We start from the raw sequence: 21,526 nt of genomic DNA, 5'->3' as shown, positions 1-21,526 counted from the left end.
GGCACCCAGAACTAGACACAGTACTCAAGATGAGGCCTAATCAGCACAGAATGGAGCGGAAGAATTGCATCTTGTGTCTTACTTACAACACTCCTGCTAATACATCTGTCAAGGTTTTTCTCCCCACTTTGAACTTTAGAGTACAAATGTGGGGGACCTGCATGGACCCTTCTAAGCTTAATTCCTAGCTTAGATCCGGTAACGCTGCCACCAGCCAGGAGTAGTGTCTGGCACACTTCCTGTTCCCCCAAAACCTTCCTTGGGGAACCCAAGACCCAAACCCCTTGGGTCTTAAAACAAGGAGAAATTAACCATCCACCTTCCCCTGCCCCTGACTTTCCCCTCCCTGGGTTGCCTTGAGAGGCTTCACACCAATCCAAACTTCTTGGATCATAAAACAAGGAGGAATTAGCCATCCCCCTTCCTTTTCCCCCCACCAATCCCTGGTGAGTTCAGACTCAATTCCTTTGATTTTTCCTTGTTTTAAAATCTATCATGTTCTTAAAAAGAAATCTTTTAATTAAAGAAAGAAAAGGTAAAAATTATCTGTGTAAAATCAGGATGGAAAATGCTTTACAGGGTACTCAGATTCATATAGACTAGAGGGACTCCCCCTCGCCGCCCCCCCCCCGCCGCCTTGTATTCAAAGTTACAGCAAACAGAGGTAAAAATCCTTCCAGCAAAAACACATTTACAAGTTGAGGAAACAAACATAAGACTAATCCGCCTTGCATGGCTATTACTTACTATTTTGAAACATGAAAGACTGATTCAGAAAGATTGGGAAAGTCTGGGTGTACGTCTGGTCCCTCTTAGCCCCAAGAGTGAACAATGAACAACACAAAAAGCACAAACAAAGACTTCCCTCCACCAAGATTTGAAAGTATCTTGTCCTTCTATTGGTCCTCTAGTCCGGTGTCAGCCAGGTTCACTGAGCTTCTTAACCCTTTACAAGTAAAAGAGACATTAACCCTTAACTATCTGTTTATGACAACATCCCAGAATGATGTTCGCTTTTTTTGCAACAGTGTTACACAGGCAACTCATATTTAGCTTGTGATCCACTATGACCCCCAGATCCCTTTCCGCAGGACTCCTTTTTCGGCAGTCATTTCCCATTCTGTATGTGCGCAACTGATTGTTCCTTCCTAAGTGGAGGACTTTGCTTTTGCCCTTATTGAATTTCATCCTGTTTACTTCAGACCATTTCTCCAGTTTGTCTAGATCATTTTGAATTATAATCCTATCCTCCAAAGCACTTGCAACCCCTCTCAGTTTGGTATTGTCTGCAAACTTTGTAAGTGTACTCTCTGTGCCAGATTAGTTTTAGATTGTATTCTATTGTAATCTATTACAGATTTAGTTTTAGATTGTAAATCCTGATATCATTTAATCATTTTCCTTATTTCTTGTGACAGTTGTCAGCAGTAGTGAATACATAATCAGTCTACCGAGAAATATCTTGAGTGAGATGAGTGTCTGCTTTGTAATCTGTAAAGCACCATGTACTGCTCTGGTAGTACGTACTGTAAATAATAAACAATTTACATCCCTCCCAGGAGATGAAATCGGACCCAAAAAGCTTGTTCTGGCCTTTAAATAATTCTGTGGTTGCTTTGCAGGTTGGGTTTGACTAGAGAAGAATCACAACAGCAGAATTCAGTGCAAGAAGATGCTGAGAACAGGACTGGGTTGTCTGTTCAGGGAGAAGTAGCAAAGCCACAGCATGGTCCTTCCACACGTCAGCGAGATGGACACTTCAAGAAACGCTCTCGGCCAGATCTGCGATGCAGAGCAAGGAGAAGCCTATATAAAATACGCGAGCCCGACCAGACTGAGACCCCTAAAGAGACTGCGTCTGTGGGGCCAGATTCCTCCTTCCATAAAGAGACTAAAGCTGAGGTGGATTTGGGAGGAGAAGATCTGAGAGGCTCTTCATCTGCATCATTGAAGCCAGAGAGTTCAGAATTGCGGTTTTCTCCAGAGGCTTCCAGACTGCACAGTAAAATGGAAGATCTCTCATTTGCAGCTACATCTGTAAACAGAATTCCCAGTTTGCCCCAAGAAAACTTAGATCGGGAGTCAAAGGACCAGAAAAGGAAATGCTTTGAGGAGGCTGCCTCTACCTCCTTCCCCGAAAAGAAGCCCCGGCTTGAAGACCGTCAGTCCTTTCGTAACACAATTGAAAGTGTTCACCCAGAAAAGCCACAGCCTACCAAAGAGGAACCAAAAGTCCCACCCATCCGGGTAGGAGAGACACTTAGACCTAATTATTACATTAGGGACTTTGTGCCCTGTAGCGCCAAAGGAATATGAAAATGTCATGCCCTCTTGTTCAAAGAGGGGAATGGAAGAATCTCTCACTGATCGTACTGGCTAAGCTCTAATTATGGCACTGTGTTGTCTTGTTTAGACAGCCAGAGAGTAGAATGGAAAATTATTCCATGGTCTCCTGTACAAGAATGCAGAGTAGCCTTACAGCTCATCTGTAGTTTTGTGGGTGCACATATGGCTATTCCTGAAATGGGATGATCTAATGCAGTCAAGATTTTCAAACGTTCTCATTGTAACCTTGTAGACTCCCCACCTTCTTTCATGTGGGATGGAATCCTCCTGTCTACCGCTTATACTCCCCTGTAGGTGGAATTGCAGCTCTGCCCTTTTTGGCAGCAGGAGGCCATCTTACTCATTTCAGTGAGCATGGATCACGCTTGACAGAAATCAAAACTCTGTCTTCTCCAGAGTCCAGATTAAGCTAGTGTTTAAGCCTTGTCTGGTGGCTAATGACAGATGATCTCACTATAAAGTGGATTTTAAAAGAGAGCACGATATGGAGCCTGAGTAGAAATCTCTTGAGGACCTCATCAAGAGGCTAAGGGCAGCAGCACTTTCACTGTGCCAAAAATCACTCCCTTTAGGAATGTTAACTAAATATATTGTATTTCAGTGAACTGATTTAAACTGTTTTGCTCTCTGAGAATATCAAGTATTAGATTAACATCTTCTCTTCTGATTCTTTTTCAGATTCAACTTTCACGTATCAAACCACCCTGGGTGGTTAAGGGTCAGCCCGCTTACCAGATATGCCCCAGGATCATCCCCAACACAGAATTCTCTGGTCGGGGCAGAACTGGTGCCAGAACACTCGCAGACATTAAAGCTCGTGCTCTGCAAGCCCGAGCCCAGCGAGAGGCCGCTACAGCTGCCATTGGAGGTGGGGGTGGGCCAGGAGGAGGAGGGAACAGCACTGATAAAGGAGGTGGTGGAGGAGAATCCAGTAGCCATACAGAGTACAGGAGATCAAAGAGAACTCATGGAAAATGTGCGTCAGATCTACAACGAACACAATTACTGCCGCCTCTCCATCTAGATGGAGAAAAGACTAACTTTGCTGAGGTAGCTGTGCAGGTAGCTAAAATAAATTTATGTCAACCAGCAAAACAAGACCCCTACATTCCTAATGGTGAGGGAGCCTTCATTCTTGAACATGCTGCAGATGTTATCTCAGGTGGAACAGAAGATGTTGCTCAACATACTGACAGTTTAGCTAACAGCCAGCTTGGTGATGCTTTGACTGGGCCATCTTTTGACACTGCAGCTTCTCTGAGGCAGGAGGAGAACTTGGAGCAGTGCCTCCATGATGTAAGAACTGAAAACGCACCTCATATTGCCTCTCAGGAAGGGCAGAGTAATAAGCAAGAATGCAGAGTTCCTCCTGAGAATGGTCTGTTTTGTTCTCAGGTACAGGGGTCTGCAGTTTATCTCATAGATGATATCAATGTTGTACCAAGAATTGAAGATGTAGGCACTCCCATAGAGCTGAATTGTAGTTCTCCTATGAAGGAAACCTCCTCCAATAATTGTAGCCTTACCCCAGAATTCTCATCAGATGGTAAAGAACGACATGAGCCAGAAATTGAAGCTAGATTTAATGGATCAAATCCACCCAAAGGAAAATTTGTTACTGATCATGATGGTTCAAAAATAAATAATATTGGAATGGAGAAAATGGGCTCAGAGTTACATGCCTTCACACACCTACAGACAGGAAAACAGCATGAAAGTGAACTACAGAATGGAGAACAGAATAAAGGGTCTTTGGTGAAACCTTTTTCACTTGGTGGTTTAACTATTCAGAATGGAATAGGTACCTCTGAAAAACTTCCACATCTGTGGGAGAGGCCATCAGGAGCAAACACAGAAAACGTCTGTCAACGCCTGAGAGACACACAAGGATTTAAGACAAATGGAGATGAAGAAATCCAGAGTATGCATAGCGAAACAACAGATACCGCTTCAGATTTTGAAGCTGACCTAACTGATGAAAATGTGGAGGTGGATATATGTTTCAGGAATGTCCACCTTAAGGAGGCTACAGGAAAAGGAGATGCCATCCGTAAGCGAAACACTGAGAGAGATGAAGGGATTAGATCAGACTCTTCTGTGAAAACTGAGAGTCTCCCATACATGGTGGACTTACCATCAGCAACAATGGTGAGCAACGTGTCTCAGCCTCAGAGATGGGCACCACATACACCTCTTCCTCAAAAACCTTCTAAGAGTCAGAAAAAGCCACCAGGCTCCACTCGGCCCATATCATCTATTGAAGCCAACAACCCTCTGGTCATGCAGTTACTTAAGGGGAACCTTTCTTTGGAAACGGTTCTACCAGTATCACATGCTAACATCAAGTTGGAAATTACAGAATCACTTCTGGACAGGCCATCAGAAAACCGCTCATTACAAGTGCAGGGAAGTAGCAATTGCTGCTTTGGCCAAGAGTCTTCCCAAGGTGTGGGAATAAATACAAGTGACCTAAGCAGAAGTGATGATTTCCACTCTCCGAGTGCTTTAAGAGATCCTCAGAAAACACAGTGCAACTCTGGGACAGTACTGGAGAACCAGCCTGATGTTCCAGACAAGCATTCCAAAGTTGGTCCTAACTTGAGCTCTCCAGACCAACTGGCAAGTATGGTGAGCGGTCCTCAGAAACCTAAAGAGTTGGGCCCTAGAGAAAGAACATCATCTTCCTGTAGCTTTGAAGATCAAAAAGAGTTGCCTCTAGTCCATGGTGTCCCACAGCACAATCCACTAACAAATACTATTACAAGTGAAAGCCCTGAAAAGCTAAATCCACCTGCAGCTCCTAGGTTTTTATCTCCAAATGTAACCTCTCTTGGTCCAAATCAGATTGGTGGAGCCTCAATTAATAAAAATTGTGTTGGTGTCCAGGGCAAAAAGCTTTTTGGTTCTGGTTTTCCTTGCAACACTGCTACTAGATTGCATCATCCAAGAGCATTGGAGCATATTGGAACCATGGGAACCACATCCCCCAGCAAGCAGATTCCACTAAATAAGAGCTCTGTGTCCGGAGAAGGAGCACCAACTGTCAGGGAAGACTGGCCTTCAAAGCAACATGCAAACACCCTAGGAGGAATAAAAAATGAGAATGTACTGGCCTGTGGAGGCCCAGCCAAGGGTAATGTGAAGAACAGGAAGGATGTTGCACACAACCCTGTGGAACTGATGGAGCATTTGCAGAGTGTTCCCCTTGTTATGGATTTGCCATTTTTCAAGTTACCAAGGGAACCAGGAAAAGGACTCAATCAGCCCTTGGAACCTTCTTCCATCCCCTCTCAGCTCAATATCAAACAAGCATTTTATGGGAAGCTTTCTAAGCTGCAGCTTCATTCCACCAGCTTTAATTATTCACACAACACAACTCCAGCTTTTCCCAGAAGCCTTGCTGGAAGCGTGATGCAGCTAAGCCACAAAGCGAACTTTGCTGCAAACCATAATACGTCCCTTTCTGTGCAGATGTTTGCTGATAGCAGCAGTGTTGAAGAAATATCGCTGAAATGTTCCTGCAGCCTTAAAGCCATGATTATGTGTAAAGGATGTGGGGCATTTTGTCACGACGACTGTATAGGACCCTCAAAGCTTTGTGTATTGTGCCTTGTAGTGAGATAATAAATTATGGCCATCAGAAAAATTGTATATTTAGTGTGTGTATTTTGATAACTGACCCTAAAACATGTACACAAAATATTATTCAGTTTATAATAGAGACAATATTAGTTTTGGTGAGAGAGTTGATTTGCCTTCCCACTAAAATTCACAGTGCAAAACCTGTTCTTACTCACAGTTTCACTCCCCCATCTGTGAGTTGTGCCCTACTGGAGTGATCTTCTGCTTAACACCATCATGGAAATGTTGATTTGTGCTCTGGGCACACATGCTGAGGCTACCACCTGACTGAGAGGCAGTTTGCTCTGGGAATCCATGGACCTTTTCTAAAGGAAACATTTACGTCCAAAGGAACTGGAACAGAGTGCTCTCTGTTTTTAAGGGCTGAGCTGGATTAGTCCTGGCCATGCCTTAGCAGAGCAGAATATAGTCTTCCACTCTCCGTTCCCTGTCTGTGTGGAAAAAGTACTGCTGTACGATAAATGTGGACATGAAGCTTCTCTGTAGGTGGTGGCTGTGTAGTACTTTGAATGCTACAGCAGAATCAAGTAACCAGTAAAACACTCAGCAGGTGGCTGAAGAGCCATATATGGGTGATGGCACATTGGATGGAGCCAGTTAAGGGAATGAAGGAAGCAAATGGTAGTGGCTGCCAGCTTCAATGCCTTCTGCTGGACTGAAGGAAGATGTGTAGCCTCTGGAACTGTGTGCACCTGACTGAACTGTTGGACCAGGCTGCCTCTTCTGGCCAAACATTGCTACAAACTTGTATGAAAAGCCAAGGAGTTCATTAGTGTGTCCGGTAACCTCCCATATTACAGCCCTACAATGAGAACCTTGCCATGCCAGCATCTAACCACCTGCAAGTGTCTGGCTGTGCATCTGTATGTGATGGTCATTTTACATTCTAAACGGTGTTCCCTCCACCCCCTTTTTTTTTTTTTTTTTTTAATATTTTAACTTTTCATTCTTGGATGTATAAAGTGAATTATTTGATTCTTGTAAGTATCCTCTATGCATCTGTTTGATCATGTATTTATATGTTGTACACAGTACTGGCCAATTCTGTAAATGGATGTAATGTACATAGAACATAAAAGGGTTTTTTTGTTTCTTTATTTTCAGGCTCTACAGCAGTATTACATTAAAGTGGTGTTGGTTATTAATCTACATCTGTAGTCAAAGCCACTGTATTCTGTGCTGCCTAAAGTGAGGCTGAACATGCAAAGGAGTCACACTTGGTTCAGATTGCCTCCCTTTCTGCCTACATGGCACTGCTGTGGGCAGACAGACTGCAATGTGCAATCTGAAGGATGACCTGCCCTGATTTTCTGAGCTGGATGTATTTTGCTCCTTGCTCTTCTAAAAAATATTTCTATAGCAGTTGCTGGTCATTGTCATAACTGGTGAGTCTCCCAGAGCAGTGTTTATAGCTGCAGTGCAAAGGTGTGAAAGCCCTTACCTAACCAGAATTGATGCGAGCAGAAAAATGGACCAACCCTCCTTTGAGCAATTGCCTCTCGGGACCGGGTTGCTCTAAGTGGGAAGAAGCAAACCTACAGTTTCATTTACCAGCTTTCTCCCACCCCTGTCCTACCTCCTACCTACCTCTTTCTTGACTATGCCTTTTTTTTAATTATAGACCTCCCTGTTTGAGAGCTGTAGAGAGTGTAAAATCTGTGGGCTGCAGAAAGCTTTGTCTCTGAAATGGTTTACCTCTAACCCATGTGGCATCTTGATATTGTGAAATGGGAGCGGGAGAGACGGGGGTGAATTGAAATGCAGTATTAGTGAAGTCTTGAGGGGATGGTGTGAAAACCTGCTTACCAAAGAGAGGGAGCAGAGCTGGGGCAGTCTGGCTCTGTATCCTTTGGGGCCACTGTAGGGTACAATTGAAGCTGGTCTGGTCTGCAGAGCTCTCCAGCAGGGCCCTGCTCTTGTATGTCCCTTGTGGTATTGGAAAAATAAACATTCTGTAAACCTGCATGTGTGGTTTCGATCCTCTTCTTCTGAAATGGGCTTGGTGTTCTGGGCTCGAGAACTTACCAGTTGATGTCCTGCCATAGCCAGGCTGAGGGAAAACACTTCTTTTTCCTTTTTGTCTTGGCAGTGTCCTCACAAGCTTTTAAACTGAGCTGATCAAAAAGGGACTGTCATTTTTGTCTGAAGGTTAGTATGCCATTTATACTAACATCACTGAAGATACTGCGTCCACTGCAAGTAACGTATATGAGCCGAGTGATGTAAAAGTACTTACATCACAAAACAAGCCGTTTGGGTTGTTGGACTTCTTGCCAGAGCAAAGTTCGCTGCTGTACAAGCCCTTCTGCGATGGCGTTGCTCCCGGATATTGGTGGTAATGCACCACACACAGTAGAATCTACCTAGGGAATTCCTAAGCCGGTATATGGTATCTGCTATTATATGGCATTTTCTTCGAATGTCTGGTTACATTGTTGGATTAATGAGATTTTAAATGCTGATTTTGAGGCAATGCAATGATTTGGTACCAGTTACAACACTTGAAACTGGCTGTAAGCTTAGATTGTCAATACATTTGTTTCTCTTCAGTAGATCCAACTTTCACTGTAGTGGAATTTCAACAAGGCAAATGATCTGATAACGCGTCTAATGCCACATTTGGAATAGATACATATACTACAGTACGGAAGCTAACGATGTGATTTACATTCTACAGGGTTGCTGTTACAGTAGCTCCCAGTGCTGTTGTCTTCTGGTGGCTCCTGCACCTAAGTCACTCCTGCATGTGTGTGTTTAGCAGTAGTGGATTCATTCTTGCTTGTAGCTTCTTTAGTTTGCTTGTTAGAAAAAAACTAAAACCATCAAGGGTAGGAGGAAAGAGGAACATAGCCGAGCTTTGCTGCTCTTGCCTAATACAAGAACACATCATGTTCTAAGTGGGAAAGAAGGTTGATGTTTTAAATTCTAGATTAGTCTCACAGCACATTGTGTTGAGTGAGAGAGAACTGATGCTTACCTACAGTTCAAAGGACAAAGCAATCGCTCCAGTAATATGAACAGAACTCTGATAGGAACCCGCTGACTTTAAATATCCTCTAAACTCTGATGCTTTGGGAATGTCGTGTTCTGAAAAGTCAAGTGGTTGCTTAGGATGAGTTTTGGTTCTTGTCTTTGCCGTCAGTTGAAGTTCTTTGACTGTAGCTGAGCAGGCCTAGAAGTATGGGTGTGCTTAGATGGGGCCACCTATTAAAAGAAAACTTGATCTAATTGTGAAAACTACATGAACTCGCCATTTAGAAAACGGCTGAAAAATTGAGAAGTCAATAGCTTGTCATTCTGATGGTGCAGTGTTTGACAGCAGCAGAGTTAGCTTTCTCTGGAGTAGCAGGGATCTGGAAGATCTCACCGTTGGTTTTAAGGTAAGCCCTAAGATTTTTTGTTTGAGGCTCAAATTGGTCTAATATGAAGAATATTAAATATTTTCTCCATAATGTTTTTCTAGTAATAGAATTTACTTTTCAAAAAAACTGAACACCTCCAACTTGCCTTTTGCATTCAGCTGAGCAATGCTCCGGTGTGTAATCCTGTCGTAATGGGATGACTGACTAGCTGGGAAGTAACAGCAAAATCCATCACTTCCTTGAGTCAACAGAACCATTTGCAGGTGTGGAGATACGAAACAATGACAGGTATTTTTAACTGTTCTCAAAACTCACTTGTATACATGCACAGTAGGACCCTGCTAATCCCCACACCCTATAATTAGAATGGTTCTTCACTAATCAATGTAGATTTAAGAGTAGAGGTCTAGTATTACTAAGGCTTCATTATGCTTTCAAAACACACAATAGAACACGTTTACTAGTGTATATATTATGAAATATCATAAATAATTAAAACTAACATAGAATTGTTAAATACATTTTAGGATGCCCTCTCCTTGCTATTTCTTATAGACTGCTTACTAATGTACAATATTCAGCCATTCACAATGGGTCTCCTGGTCACTCCCTTGCAAGTGTCTGTCAGCCAATTCCTTGTCTGTTGCTGGGGAAGCTCTGCCCATTCTGGAATCAAAGGTAGGGCAATGGAAATTGTTGTTTTAGCATACAATCTGGCTCTTTGAAAACTGTCATACTTGTCTTTCCTAGGCCTTCTGCCTCTGTCACCAGATCACTGATGTGAATTAGCCAGGTTTAACTGTTGTGGTTTGAGATTCTTTAGTACAGAAGCACCATGTAAGTGCAAAGTATTTATTTATTTAATATATGTAATTAACAGAGTTGGTCAGGAAACTATTTTTTATAGACAATACTGAATTTCATTTAAAAAAATTTTTTTCATTGGGGGGAAACGCAAAAAAATTTCCATGAAAGCAGATACTTTTAGCAAAACATTTCATTTTGTCAAAAACCAGCTTTGACAGTCCCAGTAGTGACTATTAAGGTAGCTATCTAAAATATAAGAATAGCAGCAGCTGATTGTTAAGGACTAGACAGCACAGCTTGTTTTAAGGTACCTGAGTGATGAAGGTACTTTGTTTGTTTTAAAACACCTAAATTTGAAAGCTGTTCTTGGTACCAGTAACAATCAAACTGACCTTCCATGTGTTAGGTCACAGACTGACACTGGGTTGAAAATCTGAGATCTCTAATGGGAACTCAGGAGACAGCTGGTGGCATATGTCTCAGTTGGTGGAAAAAGCCTTGCAAGCAAGAGGTAAAAGTGACCCTAGCTGTGTTTGACACTGGAGGTCTGAGTCCTGTTTGTTATACAGTGTTTATTAAGTAGATTCAGTCTTATATATGATATACAGATTCAAAAGAAAAAAAGGATTCCACATACTTATGAAATCAGTGCATTTAGCAAGTAATACCATGGAAATAACAGCTTGATTAACAGCTCATTGGTCTTTGTTAAGTGAGGGGGACAGGGAGTTGGCCTGTGCTAATCATTCCACAAACAGAACAGAATTAAGTTGCATCACATATAATAGACACACATTCTAAGAATTAAAATATTAAGCCACACTTACTGGAAAAATCCACAGTATATAACACAAATTTTTATAGAGCTTATTGAGGAGGAAGTGCTCATCTGCTTAAAAGAGCCACATTAAGTTGCATAGGTGCCTATCTGCAAAAATATCATTTAGAAATTAATCAATTGATTAAACAATAAAGTGTCGCCTTGAAGTTGAATTATCTTTCCATGGTGGTTTAAGTGCCATATGCTCAGTATCTGAGCGCACCCTGTCCCCCCCCCCCCCCCATTGTACTGACTTTCTAAACGAGCTGCCTCCTGCTCCATTTAGGAGCTCCGGTGTCTCTAGAGAGAAATACTCTCCTAGCATTTTTATTTGAAATCGACATCTTAGATGATTTAATCATGAATCAGTAAAAATGTGTTCAATTGTGCTGAAGGAAAGGGGTTTCCCGCTTCTCCCTGGCCTCCACTAGGCTTGAGCATTCTTCTAGACTCAACTGGAACCCTAAAGTCAGCTAGTAGCGTTCACCTTCATGCCTGGGATGTCAGGGAGGAAAGGTGGTGAAACAGCACCATCATATGGTTCTATTTCTGTTTCAGGTCCTGGCTGTTTACGGTCACCTCACCCTCTCAGATCAGCTCTCAAATTTTAAGCTATAGCTGTTTTTCAAATTGATCACTTAAAAGTGTGTGAGGCTGTGCAAACGCTGAAATCTCTTGCAGCACATCCCAGGTTTGTGTTTTTAAGGTGGTTGAGTATGTGTCAGTGTCTCTGTGGCTTTGCTAAGCAGATGAACTGGCTGAGGTACATCTTCCTCTTCAACAGCAGGTCTTGCAGAACACACAGGGGCTGGGAGTTCTGTACATGTAAACAGTACACTTTCACTGAGTCCAAAATTAGGAGCAAAAATACAAAGGTTCACATTGGTCTTAGGTAGATACAGGCGAAGAACTGAGCTGTACAGCTCTGAAACAACCAAACAAAAGTTTCTAAAGCACCACTAAATTATATAAAAATCAGACCATGGACGGATTGTAGTTGGTATTCTGGTGAAATACTATGCTACCTTGTAAAAAGTTTTTACAAAAAATTACAAATCAAAAGTATATTAACTCTCTGAGTTCAAAGCAGCATTTTATAAATGACTGGTACTAAGTCCTACGGCCACCTGTGGGAAGAAGGTGGCCCTTTTGAGTGGGGAGGTACAGGTCACGTCTGCTGGGAATCCTGTGAACACTTCCCCTTGCTGAAACACTGTCATTGGGAACTGAACATTCCTTGTGTACAGGTGGTAGTGATGATGTTTAAGACAAGAGGTTTATCTTCTCCATCACTGGTTTTCCAGACCATCTGCTAACCCAGTGCTCTCCTTTTGTCTCTCACAAAGCCTGGAAAGCCAGGGTATTTTGCTCCTGCTCATTCCTTCTGATTGAGAATCGTAAATTGAGATTCCTAACTCTTTAATATCTAGTGAAAACTTAGGAAGATGGCTGTGAACCAGCCTTTGAGTAGAGAAGGACCACTACTGAGTAAGGATCAGTTAGAGCACTGAGATACTCTCTGGAGATGGCTCCAAAGAGACTAAAGATGCAGTTTACATAAGTTTCCCTAACACCAATATGTAGTGGATCCCATTTGTTTCACAACTTGTCACAAGTACTACTGTCATCAAGGCTTCAGAAATCTGAGTTTGTACCATCCAGCTGCAGGTTATGAACATTAGTTGATGTTACAGACTAGGCTGTCAAGTCTTCTTCCTATGCAATCTAAGTCTCAACTGTGTTCTGCCAGTGGTTTAAATACGAAGAGCTACTAAACATGAAGTTCCAGGGTGAGCTGGCTAAAACAGCTAGATGTTGCATAAATACAGTTTTAAACAAACTGCAGCTGATGTTGATCTGTTATAATAAGCCCCTGGGCAATGTCTTTGTTGGTTAATTGGCTGGCAAATTTATGGCTACATGTTCTTGATGGCCTCTTGAAAGGAGTGGAGGCAAGAATTAAGTAATTTATATAGAGAATTCTGGGACAGCGATTGTCTCTGCCTCTCTTTAACATTAAGACTTTCACAAATGACTGGTTAACATTTTGTAAAAGGTTTGCTACTTCATGGTATTGTACACACAAAAATAAATATTTACATAAATTCAAAGTAGGGGAGGATGCTGTGGACAAATCATGCAGGCTTGTGAAGTGCTGGGGAAAGTGCGGACCTGACATTTGGACTTCTGCGTGGTCATTCTGTTCTCAGACACCTTGGCTCTGATACTGACCCACACTCCCTGGAAGTTGGTCAGATTTTGCCTCTAGTCCAAAGAACCAAAATGTTAGAATGTTCCCAAAGAACCACCCTGTTGGCTCATGTTAAAATGAAGGGAATCAACTCTGATTTACAACAAAACCACCACCGTCTCCCTGCAAGGGCTGTCTGAGTGTAGAAAACAGTCAGGAATTAAATCCTTTTTCTCCAGCTGCTGGGGAGAGTTCAGGCTTTGGGGAAAATGGTCAGTGCACTAGTTAATCCCTTTTGGGGCTGGCTGGGCAGTCCTGTTCTAGAGAGCCAGAAGCCTAGTCTACGTTACAGCTAAGGAAAGGGATAGGGCCTTGTTTTTTAGCCAGCATAGTTTTCCCACTAGTATGAATGGAAACTAATTTGGTAAAAAGGTTCTTGGAAAAACTATTTGAGGCTGGAGCCCAACCTGTGCTACTTGAAAGTGTAAAACCCATGTGCTAGTATGGTTATTTCTGTAGGATGGGGAGGGAAAGGGAAACAATGTGGACCACCACTGCAGAGCAGAAACCTTCATCACGGAAGTGAGTTCTCAATACATTGGTCTAAAAGGAGCTAACATCTGAGAAGGAAACCACCTGCATTTAAAATGATCAAAATTATTTTAATATTCAAGTCTATCTGGTGCTGCTGCTTGTGGTTCTTGCCCTAGAAAGGAGGACAGGAGGAGAATTTTGCCAGCACTGACAAGGGAGAGGGTGAGACTTCTTCTCACCGATTCTTAGGCAGCAATTATCTGCTGCTTTTTATGGCTACAGACTATGTTGCATTGCTTGGCCCTGCTCAGCATCTTGATGCCTGAGCAAAGTCCCTGGTTTTAGCAGCACTGGTAGTAGGTATTGCACTGAGCAAAGGGAAGTGCATTGGTCTTGGTTTTTGAGAGGGTGGGAGTTGGGGAGAAACAGCAATGGTAATCAGGCCAATTTTTTCCCCACACTTTAGGAATTGTGAGCTTTTCCCAGGACTGTTACTGGGGGGATGAGGAGGGTGCCTGGGCCCTGGGGAGAATGTCCACCCTTTCTGCTGCTGTCTCCTAATTTTCCTTTTGAGTAGGAATGAGCTGCTTGTTTCACTGAAGTAGTTTACTTTTCTCCCTAAAAGTCTGCACTAGTCTTTATTATTCACATGTGTTTCTCTAAACAATTCTCTTGCTGCTGCCCCCCGCGCTAGTTTCACATATACTTGTGGAGACAGCCTGAGATTCCTCACTGAGGAGAGGTTTGACATCATCCATTGCTGCAGTGAGCTGCTGTCCATCAGCAGTGCATGTCCTTCCTTCTCTTCTGAACAAAAAAGGGAGCCAGCTTGGGTCAGTTGTCCATCTGCTCCCCAGTCTTGGATGCACATCATAGTCATCCACATTATAGGGTGAACTGTTCAGAACCCCCCTGAGTCCTGGAAAAAGCCCACAATGAAGTGTGAGGTAGAATATGGATGGTGAATGCGTGACAGTGGTTCTCAGATATTTTCTGTTTTGCTCTGCACTGAGCTAAATGAGTGTGAGAGGTCCTTCCAGCTGAAGGTCTACTGAGCTTGCTGAGTCTGTGCAGGAGATATTGGCCCCATTGCTGCTGCTACAGGACTGCTTAGCATAAAGGTCTAACAAGACACTCTTTCTTCATTGTTCAGCTTCTGCCTAAGCTTGCTGGAGGTCAAGCAGCCTAGAAGTTCTAGGACTAGTTGGGAAACTTGCACCCCGTGGAAAGGGGTCTCTCCCAGGTGTAGCTGCTCAGCCATTAGTAGTGTAGTGATCCGGAATGTGTTATTTCACAGGAATAAATTCCTTCTGATCAGACGGACACACAACTGGCAATCTGTACAAACTCAAAATAATCCATTTTCAGAAAAATAAATTACTAAGGGGAGAGGAGGGTCCATTTCTCAATAAATATGCAATTCTGCTCACCTAAGACCTTGAAAGGTAATTATCTGGGGATGTGATTCTAACATTGGGGTCCACAAAGGTTATTCTAAATACATCTGCAGCCCCAAGCCTCCCTTCCACCCTAAAAAAATCCCCACCCATCCAAGCTGTAGGTTTGCCTTCTGCTCAGCTAGGCGCACCTATGTTGAGAGAGTCAAAAATGTGTCCTTGTGCCCCAAGTGCTCGGAGTGTGAAAGAAAACAGTTCTGGGTTCCACCTTTTAAAAACTAAATGTACCAGCTACTGGGTGGGAGGACGATGGTTAGTCCTGAGCAGGATACCAGTGGGAGCCTGTTTCCAAAGGGTGTAAATTGTCTTCTGCCACAGGAGCTATACAGATACCAGGAGTCAGTTCTGCTGTAAAATGAGGTTTTCCAGTTCATCTGCAGACCGAAGAAGAAAAGCCGCTGATTCTCGGTAGCCGGCAATCAGTTGCCGCACTGCACTGATCTCTGTGGGGCTGAGCTGAGCAGTTGGCATCCCCCTGCTGGTGCTGTTAGAAGGGGCTGTACTTGAGGCCCCACCTTTCATGCTGAGATCAGTAGGACCTGCAAGTGAAAAGTAAGAGGGAGGTTCAGGAAGACACTGGCACAGTTGCTGCCCCAAAGTGGCACATCAAATTCACAGGAGAAAATTCCAACAGCACCTGCTGTTTTGATTCACAGCCCCTTGTACAACACTCTGCATCTTACATTATGTATGTAGTTTTGAGGCCTACAGAACAGACCGTCAAGCTGTAGGCACCTTCCAACTGCTGCTCTGTCACAGAGACGCTGCCATGGCTCTGTTCTTAACAAAGAGTGTGTGTGTCTGTGTATTTTGTAAACATACTATATCAAGTCAGACTAACCCTCTGCTCTGCTAGGAGTTAGATCAGGCACAAGTCAGACACATCTGTTTTAACACTGTAATAAAACAGGCATGTAGGGAGAGGGTTTTGCACCTATAGTACAAAAATTTATTCATTGCAGTTTGTCAAGGGCTAGAATGGTAATGAAACACTTGGGAGCTTGGCTTAATTAGTACAAAATTTAAAGGGTCAGTCAACTGAGAGCAAATATTGTACTTACAGTTGTTCTGACTCCTCAGAGTACTGAAACCTAAGGATTAGAGGAAACAATGTTCTTGGTTTCTGATTCTTCTCTGCATTTGACAGCATGTTGCATGGAGTGGTTTCACTGTTTCTGTTGATGGTCAGTTGTGTAATTTTCATGCTCCTGGCATAGGTTCTGGAACTAGGAGTGCTGGGGGTGCTGCACACCCCCATCTTGAAGTAGTTTCCATCAAATGCAGGATTTAGTTTGGTTCAATGGCTCTCAGCACCCCCACTATACACATTGTTCCAGCACCCCTGGTTCTTAGCAGGGGCTCCCAAGCATACTCTGCAAACGGGTGTTTCCCAGTGACAAAAATAGGAGAAGAGGTAGCCTTGAGCATGTTTGGGGCTGCTGCGCTTTGGCCCATCCAAAAACCTCTTCAACACATAATGTGAAGTGCAGTGGGGAAGGGCAGTGGATATTAGAGCGCTGATACTGGGAGGGAGGGAGGAGGCTGGATGTAATGAGAGAAGGAAATGGAAGAAGCGAAGCTAACTTTGTGAGTGTGAGTCTGAGTGATGGGGAGGGATGGAGCTGTCAGTGATGGAGGAGCAGGGTTAGGACAAGTTGGGCTTTTCGCTGTGTTCAGGCTGAGGAAGTGTTGGGACATGCAGGAAGAGAGAGCAGAGATGGGGAAGCTGTGAGGCTAGGCAGGGGTAGATTGAGAGCCATCAGCACAATGGCAATAAGGGACACCGGGAGCAGGTGAGGTCACCCAGAAGGTAAGTGGCAGGGAGAAGGGAGAGTAAGAGAGGGTAACAGGGAGGAAAGGGGTCCGCAAAGAGGCAACACTAAAGCAGCAATCAGTGAAGTAGGAGTAAAACAAGCAGTGGACAGTCGGGAGCTCAAAGGAGCAGAGGCTTGCGGAGAAGTGGACAGTCAAAGACAGCAGAGGTCATGGAGGAATCTGGAAAGATGACCATTAGCACTGGGGAGGGGAGTGGGGTTAGCAACTTGAGGGGAATTTTAGTGGAGAGGGAAAGGCAACAGGCACCTGAGAAGGGAGCTGCACTGGGAGCAGAAAGCTTGCCCAAGAAGAGGAAGGAAATGGGGTAACAGGGAAGTGGGTACGCTGGGGAAAACAGCTTGCTTCTGTGCAGAGTGATTGATAAGAGATGGAGCTGCAGCACAAACTCCAGGGACTTGGGGGCGGGGGAACAGAATTGTGCGGACTTCATTCAAACGGGTGAAAAAGGGACATGGATGGCGATGAAGGAAGGAATTATGAGAGGATCTGGCAGGAGGCTCTCTTGGCTTTAAAGGAGTTGGCATGAGCCTGGGCAGAGGCCTATGTGGAAAGAAGCAGGATTTCAGCTTTGTGCTTCCTGTGCATGCCTGGAATAGGCCCTGGTTGATCAATTTTGGGGTGAGGTGTAATGAGAACAGCTGTGTGGCTGGGTAGCGCCTCAAGGAAAACTGCACAGTGGAAACTGCCACCTGTAGAGGAAGGCAGTGGAAGCTAAGGAATCCTGCTTCTCCTCCTACAGTGGGAACCCAGGAGTGCGTGTGGTAGTCTAGAAAGAAAGTGTAACATCCTCTACTCTAGCTGCAAGGATTAGGGCTCAGCAGCTGGAGACTAGGGTGGGATCTTTACTTGGGGTTAAGAGGCATTAGGAAAGGATGATAACAGTTAATCCCAGACAGGCATCTTTCAGGACTCCGGAAATCACATCCTTTCAAATCCTTACTCCAGGCAGATAGGGAGGGGCAGGGTGTGAGGCCCCAGGAAAGGCACTGGGTGAGGGGCCCAGTGGCAAAGATTGCTGAGGGGAATGTCTCAGGGAGGAAAGAAGTCTTGTGCTATCGGTGGCGTGCTAATGGAGATGGGCAGGGTCAGTTGCATATACAGTTCTCAAGGGGTTCTTGGAAGAACCCAGATAGATCCAGAAGCAAAAGCTCTGTTCCTCTCTGCACACCACTCCTGGCCAGGCTCTCCAATCAGGGTTTCCAGGCATACACGCGGGGGCGAGGCTATGGAAGCAGGTCCTGTGATTGCCTGACAGGTCTGGCTAGAGGGCTCCAGCCACTACTGCTCAGGAGTGGCACAAGAACAGTCCCAAGCGGCTATTGCTGAGATGTGTGAGACCTGACACAAGATCACCTGATTCCATGCTTTACAGAGGCTTCTGGTCAGGGCGTGTCTATGCCAGGCAGGGCTGGCCCTCGGTTTGGTCCTGTGGTCAGGTGCTGCCCCAGCCTGGACTAATCATTTTGTTTACCAGATCATTCACTCTCACGTTATTAAATCTAACTGATCAGGCTTGTTCTCTCCCTCTCCCACACCTTGCAACACAGACCTGCTCCACTGTCCCCCAGACCTCCCATCCAGCGCTCCCTTTCACTGCTGCTCTCTTTGCCTGGCCTCCTCCATGCTGACACTCCTGCCAGCAAGAGGATTATTATCTATTATCTTGTAGATTGTGGCAGCACCCACAGCATGCTCAGTGCTTTCCTAACTCACAGGCAGACACGACCCTCAGCCCAAAGAGCCTCCTATAAAAAGGCACATGAAGGGTTGGGGCAGGGTTGTCTCATACCAGCAAGGCAATCAGGGTGGTGACAGGTGCCCGCCTTGGTTAATTATTAATAGGTGGTACCTGTGGGGGGGGGGGGTTTAAGTTAAACTAAATTCCCTTCCCCCCCAGTTCAGCCCTTGTCTTTCTCCTGTTCTGCCGTCCAACCTTAGCTAGTTTGCTGTGGGAGTAGGGAGTTCTCAGGAGCAATTTAGTGGTGGGGAGGGGGTGGCTCTGCACGCCAGAGGAAGGGGGCTGGGGTGAGCCACTCGCACTGGCAGTGCTTGGAAAGCAGGAGCAGCCTCACCCTCCCCTCAATCAGCGCTTTCTAGCTGCAGAGCAGGAAGAGCAGTTAGGAACCACAAGCCCCCTGCTTGTATTCTATAGCACACTCCTCAAGCATTCTTCAAACCCCATCTGAATGGAGACAAAGGGATAGAGCAGACCCAATTCTGTGTCACTCCCAAGTGCTGTGCCTCCTCCCTTCTTACCGTTACTGTGGTTCCCTGTTTGCAGTGAAGTGGGTGGCTGCAGGCTGCCTCCAAGGGTCCCATAGCCACGGTAACTGTAGTTCAAACTTCCGTTGATGTAGACCGGATCCTGGGAGTAAGATGAAGCTGGCAGTGAATAGGAAGAGTGCGTGATGGCTGTGGAATCTCTGGAGTGCTGCTTATCCAAGGCGATCGGCTCATCCTACATCAAGGAACACAAACTGATTTATTCCAGTGAGGAGCCTTTCCTGCCCTTCACTTCCAGTGGAAGGGCTGCACCAAGTAGTCAGCTTTTCTACACTCTGATTGCCTAGAATAACCTGTAGGGCCAGCCCACACAAGCATCCTGATATCTCAGCCAATCAGAGCATAGAAAGAGCAAGGATGGCTTCAAACCTAGTTACATATACGCGAAGCTCCCATGTTCCACAGCTTTCCCAGAAAATGGTAAGGAAGGTGTTTAAATATACACAGCCAAAGCATCCCTGACCCTTTCCCCTGGGCAGAGCAGGCATGCAGAGCTGCTACTCTCTCCTTGTGTTAGGAACGAACTGCTGCTCACACATCCTCGTCAGTTAAAGGAAGCATCCCTCACCCACCTCCTGCACAAGAGTGCCTCCGGAAAGGAAATGTCCCTCTGCTGCTGCTTTCCTTGTCCCTGTCCTCGTCTCTCTCTCCAGTGTGGGCTCTCTGAGCCTCCCCTGCCCATACTCACTACCATATCAATTGTTTCTTCCTGTTCTCCAGACTGTTTACCCCCGTGACATCTCCCTCTACCACATGCATGCACAGCGTGGGCTTTCCCTTTCTAGACAAACTGTAAGCAGACCAAACTTGCACGGCTTGAGGAAGGTATTGTGCCCATCCTCAGTGAGCAATATCTCTGCTGACCTGGTCTGTCAATTCTGGCTCATCTGCCCCTGACTGGGGACAGAGCAGATGAAATTGTGCCGAGCATGCAGAGGATTACAGGGATTGTACCTGGGATGTCTGATATATCTCCAGTCGCATTCTCTTGGCTGCTTTCCGTGTTTCACTCTCGCATGCAGCTGCGAGGATATTTTCTGCCATGGCTGAGGTCAGATGTGGTGGGGTGGGTCTGGTCTGTGGAGACATACAACCAGTTAGGTCATCTTTGGAGAAACATGAACACTGATGGAAACAATCATTACACTTGCCAGGAGCATGGCAAGAGCACAGAATACTCTCAAGCTCTTAAAAGTTAATATTTAAAATCAAAATATTTGAGGCCTCAACTTTTTAACCCTCCAGTGCTTACATCTGTTTCTCCATCCGCCAGTGTCAGTCTCTCTCTGCCATGCACACCCTTCGGGTGGCAGAGAACATGTAGTGACATTTCAAAAAAATTAGCACTGGAAGCAGGGTCACAGACAATATCCAGAATGGATTGTGATCTAATCTCTCTTCCACACAGCTGGAAGGAGGACAAGTCTGCAGGCACGAGGGAGGCCTTTCGAGCAGGAGGAATGTGAGGAAGGGAGAGCGGTAGGGCAACAAGGGCATGGAAGGCAGGGGAAGCTGCTCACCATCTCCATGCCGTTCTTCTTCATACGGCGGCAGGATTTGAGGTAAGTGCGAATACGTTTGCGAGCTCTCTCCTGGAACTCAGGGAACTGTCGGCTGCAGGACTCAATGATCGCCTGAATTTTCTCTTTGGGCTGCTTGGAGATGGGAACCATTCGGTCCAGATTCTCGTCCACAAAAAGGCGCACAAACATCTGCAAAGAGAATGGAGAGTGGTTGTGGAGATGAGATGCAGCAGAGACTTGGGACTGCTGGACCCACTCTGCCCTAGCCTGTTACTCTTACATTGAAGGCCTTTAACCGCTCTGGATCCATCCCCTCTGAGTCATTTATCTTATCGTTATCCTCGTGGTCGTCATGGTCGTCATCATCTTCATCTGCTGTGGGCGCTCTGCCAATGGTCAGGTCCTCCGGACAGCCACTGACCTCGGTCTTGATGGAGTCATAACTGCCAGAACTGTATGGAGGGGACTGAGACAGAACAGGGGGAGTCATGTTTTGTGGCCTGCCTTGTGCAGGAGGTCAGACTAGATGATCATATTGGTCCCTTCTGACCTATGAGTCTATGAGCACTTAGACCTCAACGCACTCTCCGGTCTCTGCCAAAGGCCAGGGGCCTGATTTCAGACAGGACAAGGAATGGGGGAAGCAGAAGCCCTTTGTCTTTGCCAGTTAGCTCTGGCTGCTGTGCTCCTTTTGCAGCTCTGTCTGAAACAAAGCTTTCTCCCTG

The 21,526-nt window shown here is 45.1% G+C and overlaps 2 protein-coding genes across 4 annotated transcripts in view; one reads left to right on the top strand and one right to left on the bottom strand.

The window, feature by feature from the left end:
• Positions 1-7,951, top strand: part of ASXL1 (ASXL transcriptional regulator 1) — a 30,645-nt gene extending 22,694 nt beyond the window's left edge. The window contains exons 11-12 of the mRNA XM_032762392.2: positions 1,623-2,247; positions 3,025-7,951. Of these exons, the coding sequence (XP_032618283.1) occupies positions 1,623-2,247; positions 3,025-5,970 (3,571 nt within the window). The 3' untranslated portion in view covers positions 5,971-7,951. The remainder of the gene's footprint in view (positions 1-1,622; positions 2,248-3,024) is intronic.
• A 2,763-nt stretch (positions 7,952-10,714) lies between these two features.
• NOL4L (nucleolar protein 4 like) overlaps positions 10,715-21,526 on the bottom strand; it is a 99,278-nt gene continuing 88,466 nt past the window's right edge. For all 3 annotated transcript variants that reach the window (XM_032762393.2, XM_032762395.2, XM_032762394.2), the window contains 5 exons: positions 21,082-21,267; positions 20,799-20,990; positions 20,233-20,355; positions 19,252-19,453; positions 10,715-15,698 (listed from right to left, as the gene is read on the bottom strand). In XM_032762393.2, the coding sequence (XP_032618284.1) occupies positions 15,499-15,698; positions 19,252-19,453; positions 20,233-20,355; positions 20,799-20,990; positions 21,082-21,267 (903 nt within the window). In that variant the 3' untranslated portion in view covers positions 10,715-15,498. The remainder of the gene's footprint in view (positions 15,699-19,251; positions 19,454-20,232; positions 20,356-20,798; positions 20,991-21,081; positions 21,268-21,526) is intronic.

This window comes from Chelonoidis abingdonii, chromosome 14, assembly GCF_003597395.2.
Source record: "Chelonoidis abingdonii isolate Lonesome George chromosome 14, CheloAbing_2.0, whole genome shotgun sequence".
NCBI lineage: Eukaryota > Metazoa > Chordata > Testudines > Testudinidae > Chelonoidis > Chelonoidis abingdonii.
This window is presented reverse-complemented; position numbering and strand designations above follow the sequence as displayed.